This window comes from Dipodomys spectabilis, unplaced genomic scaffold, assembly GCF_019054845.1.
Source record: "Dipodomys spectabilis isolate Male_0828 unplaced genomic scaffold, ASM1905484v1 ptg000157l, whole genome shotgun sequence".
NCBI lineage: Eukaryota > Metazoa > Chordata > Mammalia > Rodentia > Heteromyidae > Dipodomys > Dipodomys spectabilis.
In genome coordinates, this window is record NW_024870834.1 from 18,830,462 (window position 1) to 18,840,052 (window position 9,591).

Below are 9,591 nucleotides of genomic sequence, written 5' to 3' on the forward strand. Positions count from 1 at the left end.
ACTGTGGGTAAAGTGGTGGAGGGCCAGCCTTGAGCAAAAGAAGCTTCTGAGTTCAAGCCCCAGAACTGGCATACAAAAAGGAAGGGAGGAAGGGAGGAAGGAAGGAAGGAAGGAATGGAGGGAGGGAGGGAGGGAGGGAGGGAAGAAAATTAACTAAAATATTGAGTTTCTGCTTCAGGATGGAGGAATACATGGAGAGGCTGAGAGGGTAGCATGCTAGGATGGGACATGGAAATTCCACATACAGCCTCTCCCTCTACCTAAGCCCATCAAACATTTCCAATTGGCTGTTTCCAACTTGTGTCCTTTATAATAAAGTGGCAAATGTAAATCAAATATTTTCCTGAGTTCTGTTAGCTTCTGTAGAAAATGGAAACTTTGGGGGTCCTTGGAGGGCCTTGCAAAGTCTGAAATGGGAGCAGTCTTTTTGTTGTTGTTATTGCTGGTCATGGGGCTTGAACTCTTGGCCTGGGTGCTGTCCCTCAGCTCTTCAGCTCAAGGCTATCACTCTATCACTTGAGCCACAGTGCCACTTATGGCTTTCTGCTAGTTTACTGGAGATAATAAGAGTCGCACAGCTTTTCCTGCCTGGGCTGGCTTTGAACCATGATCCTCAGATCTCAGCCTCCTGAGTAGCTAGGATTACAGGCGTGAGCCACCAGCGCCTGGTGGGAGCAGTCTTTTGAGACTGAGTCACCTGTGGAGTGTGCCACAGGCACACTGAGGCAGTTTGCCTCAGAATAAAACCATAGAATATCCAGTTATGAATTTCCAGCTCCACTTGTTTTATCTCCAATTACTTGAGCAATAGAATCCTATTAGTGTTGATACATAATACCTCTGGTATATGGGTCACATTGGTGATGGTTGCCTGAGTTGTTTTTAGGGCTTGGTAATAGCTCAAGCCAGTTGAAAACACTGTCTAGAGCCTGGACATGTGACAGGATGAACTGTTCGCATTAGAGAGCACAATAATGCGGCTATCATCTGAACAGGCATCTAGTAAAGAGCCATGAAGCGGGATCACACATGTACCAACTATGGAACACTTCATTTTCTCTTTCCTCCAATCGCTTTCCCCCAAGTATTAGATCAGTGTGCTTTTTTAGCCTATTTATGACTGTCTTCAAGGAGGTAGACATGAGTCTTTTGGCTTTGCCTCCCCACAGTCAGGCACCTGGTTGGTTCTTTCTCCTTAGCAGCTCCTTTCGTGACTGGCCACACCATGATAGTCCAAACAGCCTCAGTTGGGAAACAGATACATGATTTGTAACTATTCAGCCTATGGGCTGCCTTCTCAGTAGATTATGTTCTTTCATGCACAAAAATGTTACATTTCAAAGGATTCCAATTTATCTTACTTTTTTCTTTTGATATCTGCTTTTTGGTCATCATATCCAAGAAACCATTGCCAAATTCAATATCTTAGTTCCTGCCCCTTTTAAGCATTTATGGCTTTAGCTTTTATGTGTTTGTCTCTGATCTATGTGAATAAATATTGGTATATGGTATACAGGTATAATTTCATGCTTTTGTTTTGTTTTGTTTTTGTTTCCTGGGGCTTGTCCCTTAGCCTTTTCTTTCATTCCTTTTTCTTTCTTCTTCTTCTTCTTTTTTTTTTTTTTTTTTGGTCTGTTGTAGGGCTTGCACTCTGGGCCTGGGCACTGTCTGTGAGTCTCTTTGTGTTCAAAGCTAGTGCTCTACCACTTGAGCCACAGAGCCACTTCTGACTTTTTGGAGGTCAACTGAAGACAAAAGTTTCAATGGGCTTTCCTGTCCCAGCTGACTTTGAACTGTAATCCTTGAATCTCAGCCTCCAGAGTAGGTCGGATTACAGGCCTGAGCCACCAGCGCCTTGCTAGTTTAAGGAGTTTTTAAAACCTCGTTGATTTATTTCAGTATATCTATTTACCCTATTGCAAAGGGGATTGTTCTCTTAATTTCCCTGTTGGCCTATTTGTTGTAGTGTGTAAAATACTATTGTATTAAATCAGGTTACAATGTTTCCGTCTTTCTACTCTTTACAGTTTGCAGAAGGGAACTAGCTAGAGACTTGAGAGGCAGAGTATGGGAGAGAGAATGGAGCCAGGCAAGTAAAAAGCCAGCACATTCCCTACCATCTTTAATGTGGACTTTTCTTGGTTGAGTGTGTATGATTGCTACAAATATCTGATTTCCAAAGGTCAGATAAGGAAGTTCTTTTAGCTTGTTCCTCCTTGTTTGTTTAATGTCTCCATGGGGAAGCGAGAGCCTAGAGTTTCCTCAACTGCCATCTTGCTGACGTTACTCTCCAGGGACTGAATCTTACACTTCCAGTGGCCCCTCTTTAAGGAGTTGGTTGTGGAGCAAGAGTGGTTAGCGCTGGAAGGGAACAGCACAGGCTGTACTATATACAGCGGGAGTAGATATAGACTTGATTCCATAGTAACAAATACTACAGCAATGTGTGATGAGGCATAAAAGCCAAGATGGAGTCAGACAGGCCCAACCTGGGCCCATGTATCAGGAAGTGCCAAAGAAACCTAAAGGTGAGCATCTACAATGGTTAGACTTCATATCCCATCAGAGCTGTCCCCCACATCCTGGGCCTTAATTATAATTTCAGCACCTTAAAGGAGTCAGACTTCTGAGTCCTGCTCTGTAGCCAGCCTGTGTCTTCAATCTGAGGGAAGAGTGGCCCAAGCTCCTCCTGATTTCATTTGGCCACCAGACAAAGCAAACACGTAATAAATCAGCCCCCATAAAAACATGGCTCCATACACAAAAGTCTTCTCCACACCTGCTAATGCTCTGTCCTGTGGCTTCAAGACAATGTGCATAACACTTAGCCTCAACTGGGAGCCAGTTAAAATTATAGAAGCTTGGGTCCTTGCAGATCCAGATATCTATCTTTCCACCCAGCCTTGTGGCAAGACAAATTCACATTTGCTGAACATGGCACTAATCTCTTCCCAGAGTTGCTCACCCCATACCTATGCTGAGGAACTCCCAAGGCAAGAAAAAGTAGAAATGGAATTCATTTCCACATTCCTCTCCCCAAAGTCTCAAACTGGTAATTTTGTCTGATCCATGGTTTCAAGACACAGAATATAAACTTAACAAAAATACAAGTTAGTTTCTAGCATTTAGAAAACAGATTATACAAGCCAGACATAGGAGGACAAGGTCATGTGATTCCACTTAGATGAGACACCTACAAAAAGCAAATGTAAGCCAGGCACTGGTGGCTCACGCCTGTAATCCTAGCTACTCAGGAGGCTGAGATCTGAGGATCATGGCTCAAAGCCAGCCTGGTCAGGAAAGTCCATGAGCTCCTTCTCTCCAATTAACCACCAAAACCAGAAGTAGAACTGTGGTAGAGTGCTAGCAAAAGAGCTCAGGGACAGAGTTCAAGCCCACAACTGACAAAAAAAAGCAAATGTGTTAGGGCAGAATGTGAAGAGAGATTCTCAGGGGGAGGGTACAGAAGAGGGGAGTTGCTTAGGTCTCTGTTGGGCCTGATGAAAATGCTTTGGTAAAGACAGTGATGATAGTCATAGGACATTACAAATATATTTAATGCCATTGAATCTCACTCTTATGAATAGCTAAAATGATAAATATTATATAAATTTCAATATGATTTTAAAATTGTGGTTTCTCGAAAGACAGAAAAAAAGAAAAAGGAAGAAAGAGAGAAAGAAAGAAAGAGAGGAAGGAAGAAAGAAAGAAAAAAAAGAAAGAGGAAGGAAGGAAGGAAGGAAAAGGAAGGAAGGAAGATCTAAAACCAATGAGTCATGCCTTGTTATATCAACAGTTGGGGGCAACTGAGACTCTACTGTGCTCTCCAAGACACCTTGCCTCACTTACTCATACACGTGCATTTGGGAGGCCCTAGATATCCCTTGCTTCCTTTCAGTCCCCACTAGCCAGGTTCTGCTCTTGGAGCCTTTGCCTGTGTCACCTGTCTTCCAATTAATGATAGAAGGCCAGAAAGCAGTCAAGTCAGCAAGCTCTTCTCATACCATTACAACGGCAATCAAAGCCTATGAACTACATTGCTTGCTTTCACCTCCTCAAACTTCCCTCAGGTGACCCTGATAGGCCTCTGGTACCAGAAGAGCCAAGAATGATGGTGTGGGCTTCACACTTAAGTGGCCACATGTTTGGATCAAGAGTAAGCTGACCACCTGCCTGGTTCCTGAATCAATCGCAGAATCTCTCAGCCAAGCTGGGTGGCTCTGCATGACCAGCCAGACCAGCCAGACAGCCTTCTCAAGGCTGGAGCCATTTTCCTGGAACCTTCTGGAGCCTATTTCCCCTTCTGGATCATCATTACTGTTCTAGATCCGCCTACTTACTCCGGGAAAGGAAATGCTTTCCCAGAAAGGCACAGCAGGTAACAAACTTTCAAGGAGTCAGTAATGCAAGACATGTAAAGGACTAGGCTCTTAGCCCATTGGTAAGAGCACGTTACCTAGCTTGCAAGATATGAATTTTAATAGGACTTTTTTGGTCTCTCTTCTTTTTTTTTCTTTTCTTTTTGAGACAGGGTCTCCCTAGGTAGCCCATGCTGGCCTCCAACTCCAGGTCTTTATGTCTCATCTCACTGAATGCTGAGACTATGGGTGTGTACCACTACACCCAGCTGAAGCATCTGTTTTTGATTCTTACCTTAAGAAACATACAGAGGAGGTAAAATGGTATTATACTGACAACATGTTGAAGAAATAGTCTGGATATATTAGGTTAATTTCCTTTGTTCTTTATTACTTTTCTATATTTACTAAAAAATGTACTTACCTATGTGGCTTGAATGTGTGGCTAGTATTGTATTTCTATTGAACAGGACTATTTATTTACTTATTTATTTATTTTTGTGTTGTACTCAAGGTCAAGCTGTCCTTTAGGTTTTTGTTTTTCTTTTTTTCTCAAGGCTGGCACTCTACCACTTGAGACACAACTCTACTTCTGGCTTTTTACTAGTTAGCTGGAGATAATACAGATGCTAAGTCTCACAGATGTTAACTCTGCAAAGGTCAAAATGAAGTCTGCAGACAGAGACACATTATGCTGCAGAAAGACATCTGTTTAGTTTTGTGAAATCTTTTTGGGAAGCTGCAGAGCTCCAGGTACTCTGTTAATATTTCTCCTCAATTTTAGTTATGCTTTACCTAGAGGCAGGTTGAAACTCACAGAGAAATAAACACAACACATGAGGGCAATTGTTTTGCATAGGGTTGAACTTAGCACAGAGGATTAAGCCCGGAGGAGCAAACTAAATAGATGTCTTCACAATGTAAATATACCTGGGGTGGGGTGTGGTGAAGGGAGAAGGGGCTCTAAGTGTAAAAATTCTTAGCATTTGTTCACTTTGGGAAAAGGGGTAGAGTGAGAAATGAATAACTAATCCTATTAAATTTTAAAGACCTATCTAGTATTAAGTTTCTTTACAGGTGTGCGAGCCCAGATATGGAAGCCTCTTTGTACTTCCTAGCTGACAAATAAATATGACAAATAAATATTATCAGAATATCCCACTTGAATGGTACCAGACCAACTGAGAGTGCTTCCTCCAGCCTGCAAGTCTGACTTCTGGTGGCCTGGGATTGTGTGACCTTGCAGAAGTGCTGTTCTGCTGCTTCCAACCTCTGAAGATGAACAGTCCACGGCCAGCCATCACCCCACCCCCAGCTTTAGAGTTCAACCCCATGTTTGTGCCACCTTAGAGAATAGAAAATTGAGAAATGTCATCCTCAATACCAGAATGGTACTCACCATAATAGCCACTAGTTTCATCTCTAGCCCTTCAATCTATTCTTCGGAACATTCAAATTCCTGGGTACAAACCCTGTAAGGGATATTTTAGTGCACTCAGTGCTCAAGTCCACCCCTGTTTGCTTTCATTGACTGCATGCGCTATTCCCAAGTACAGAACTCCAGGCATGGGAAAACTTGAACTCAAGTTACCTTCCTAGTAGTAAAATTGAAAGGTTAGAGTATTTGAGGCAGTGAACATTTGTTGCTTGTTTCAGAGCAGAGCAACATGTGGTGCTAAACCACCTGGTTGTGTGCCCTTATAAGACCTTAGCTCGGGGCTCTCCTCCTGGGCTCTGGAGTGTAGGACAAGGCCCGAGCTGCAGCCCATTTAAATAAAACAGCTGTAGAGTCTGACTCTCGGTGGTCTTCTTGGTGGGGGTCCTGCGACCTTGGCATAACAAAATCTAACAGAACCCAAACTTTCATTTTAGAAACGTTTTGGCAAGTTCCTGTCCCAAATGAACATTTCCTATATAAGAAGACATATTTTGGGAATGACACTGACAGGTACCAGAAAACAGGCCTATGAGCACTAAGCATTACTGGCCACCTGATAAACGTGTAGCCAAGACGTGCTTGGGAAAAAGTACAAGACAAAGGCAGTTGTTTTGCTCAAAAAGGAACCCAGAAGTACTTGCCTTGCCTTTGTGGAGAAGGCTAACTCACAACAATGCCCAAGTGTCTGAATCAGAACCACTTTGAGACAAAAAGAATCGGGATTCTACTTCCCAAAGAAGAAATGAGAGAAGCTGAGGGTGGGTGGCTTATGCCTATAATCCTAGCTACTCAGGAGACTAAAATCTGGGAATCCCACTTTGAAGCTAGCCCAGACCAAAAAGTTCCAAGTAACACCAAAAAGCTGGAATTGGGGATGTGGTTCAAATGGCAAAGTGACAGCCTTGAGCAAAAAAAAGGCAAGCACAAAGTAAAAAGGAAAGAAAATGGATGATTGTGAGCTTTAGATGCTAGGATTGTTCTTGGAAATTCAGAGTGAGATTTCTACTCCATCCCAGTGCACTTAGCTCCAAACCCCAGAGAAGAAATTTGGCACAAAGTATTCATCCTACCATCCAGGCTTCAGCTGTGTATAAAAGAAATTGAGAATGGGGCCAAGCACCTTCAGGCCTGGCCCTGCAATTGTGTAGTAGAGGGGCTATGGCCCTGAAGGAAAGCTGGCTGGGTCAGCTAAAACCACCTGCCAAGTTCTGATGACATCAAACAGTTTGAGGCCCAAGAACTCCAGACAAGAAAGAGCAAGAAGTCACAGGTGGAAACTGGTAGGTTGACACGGGCTCTGGAGGGGCCCTAATACCGCAGATCATGTTCTAGAAACATGTTTCCTGCTAGGGGAGGAGAAACTATAGCTGAGAAGAAAAGGCTAACTGCCTTGGGTCCTTACTGACTTTACAATGTCACTAGCAGTCACAATCACCCAAGCACACGGTCATACCTAGCTGCAAAGCCACCTAGAGTCATAAAGGTTTGTTGGCCAGAAAACTCACAGCGTGTGCAACCTAACACATTCCTGCCGTGGCACGAGACCCCTTTAAATCCATCCCCAAACTCCCTCTTTGCCCACCTGATTGCCAAAGACAGCCAGGGAACAGGCTGTGGAAACTTCATTAGCCCCGAACCAGACGGAAGCGATGCGGGAGGGCATGCCCAGGATGAACACCTGGGCCACCGAGCAGATGACCTGGCCCAGGACGGTAACCGGGAAGAGGTGAGGCTGCAGGCTGCCCAGCTTCACCCAGGCCCCCAGGCAATTGAGAGCGGAGCCCAGGAGGGCGATGGTGCGGAGGCCGAACTTCTCCAGCATCCAGGTCACTGGCAGGAGCAGAGGGATGTAGGTCAGCATGTAGCACATGGACAGCCAGTCGATGGCAAAGGCGCTGACCCCGTAGAAGTTCCTGAAGATGTTATTGATGGAGCTGTACTCGATCCACTGAAAAGCGTTGCACATAGAGTAGCTGCAGAACAACAGGACCACGGCCCAACGGCGCGCGCTCAGCTTGATCACGCTCAAGTTGTCCGGGCTGGAGGAGCAACTGGGCTGGGTGACAGCACTGGGTTGAGCCAAGGTACTGGGCAAGACCGAACTGCTGGGATGGACCGAGACGCTGGGGTGGATGGAGACGCTGGGGTGGATGGAGACGCTGGGATGGGCCGAGACGCTGGGATGGGGCGTGGAGGAGCTAAGGTTCGCTTGGAGCGAGGACAGGCGCGCGGAGTTCTCATCGCGCTCCTGCTCGTCGGGGCGTTCATTCACCATAACCACAGCCTCCCCGGAGCGGGGCGGCTCGCCGGCTCGCTCCCGCAGGCTTCAGGAGCCCCTTGGCTGGCCCTCGAGCTGAGGGAACCCTCGCCCAGGAGCGCAACCCTCCGCGCCCCACGGAGAATCCGAGATCCACAGCCGGCGTCCGCTGGGACTTGGCTGCGCTCACACCCAAACGCCAATCACTCGTCCACCCCGCGGCCACACCTGTCCCCAGATGCCGCAGCCCGCTTCCGGGCGTCCTTCGCCTTGGCTCCCCTCCCGAGCCCCCGAAAGACGTCCTCAGTCCTGGAAAAAGTTGTCTCCTCGGCACAGCTGCTCTGCCGGCTCCGAGCACTCCGGGGCAGGCTCGGGGCCTCGCCCCCTTGGGCGCACGTGACCGCCCCGCCCCCGGCCCGCCCCACTCCCCCCTTCCCTCCCCCCCCCCCAGCCCGCCTGCCCTCCTCCCGCCCGGCCCGCCGGGCGCAGCAGTTGTTTCGCCACAGTTTGTGTGGGGTGCATTCCTCCCCCACGCCCCGGGCGCCATGGAAACCGTCCGGTGAACCCCTGCCTCCTGGTGCCGCCCCTGGAATTCATTTGCCTCCCCCCTACCTCCCAGTGACCCCCCTCACCAGCACCACCGGCCACTTAGGTCCCGCCGCAACCCTGCGCATTTCGGAGGTGAGAGTCTCCTCCCCGCGGGTCCGCGAACCCCGCGCGCCTGCCCCAAGTGCTCTGTAGAATCCAAGACGGTCCCCCGGCTGTCTCCCCCCTCCGCTGGGCTCCCAGCCCCCAGCCGAGCTTCAGGAAAGGGAGATGGGTGGATTTCTTCGTTGGGTAGGGGTAGGGGGGTTCAAGGGTGGCTGGGGTGGCACGGAAACTCTCTCTTGTGCCTGCGTCCCCGGAGCACGTGCTCTTATCTTGGAGATGTCCCATGTGAACTGAAGTAGGGCTATCTTTTCCGGACCGGGCCTCCTTCCAACACCGGGGCCCCCGGGGCGTGGGGTGCGGGGGCCCTCAGTCACACTGCGCGGCGCGGGGGACGGGGCAGGGGCGCCGGGCACGGGCTCTGGGCATGGTCTCGGAAGGGATCTTTGTACCCACGTAGCCCTGGGCCGCCCCCTGCCGGTCCCAGTGCGCGCCAGCGGGTTAGACCCGTGACCCCCAGCAGCCCCAAAGCCAGGCCTGCAGGACAGGAGTTGTAAAGGGCACATTTTTTCCCCCCGGAGTTCAAAACTCCAGCTTGGCGACACTCAGGTCGCCCAAGTGTAGACCAGGTACTCCATCTTTGTGCCTTGTCTTCAACTAGAAAATGGGGGTGATGAAACAGTAGTGCTTACCTCACAGTGAGATTGATTGACTGAATGAATGAATGAATGAATGCATGTAGGAAAGCCATTAGAAACTCCTAGGCAGATAGATCGTAAGCATCCTATCAAATTAGTCTAACAAAAAGCTAGCACTCGTTGCACGGTGCGTCACTATGCAATACCTCATTCGAACACCACAAGAATGTGGTCACTGTTAGGTTCAAAAAG

At 47.9% G+C, this 9,591-nt stretch overlaps 1 protein-coding gene across 1 annotated transcript in view; it reads right to left on the minus strand.

Moving 5' to 3' along the window:
* Positions 1-8,387, minus strand: part of Flvcr2 (FLVCR heme transporter 2) — a 50,464-nt gene extending 42,077 nt beyond the window's left edge. Inside the window, exon 1 of the mRNA XM_042692823.1 lies at positions 7,379-8,387. Coding sequence (XP_042548757.1) covers positions 7,379-8,071 — 693 coding nt within the window. The 5' untranslated portion in view covers positions 8,072-8,387. The remainder of the gene's footprint in view (positions 1-7,378) is intronic.
* Positions 8,388-9,591: the final 1,204 nt, after the last annotated feature.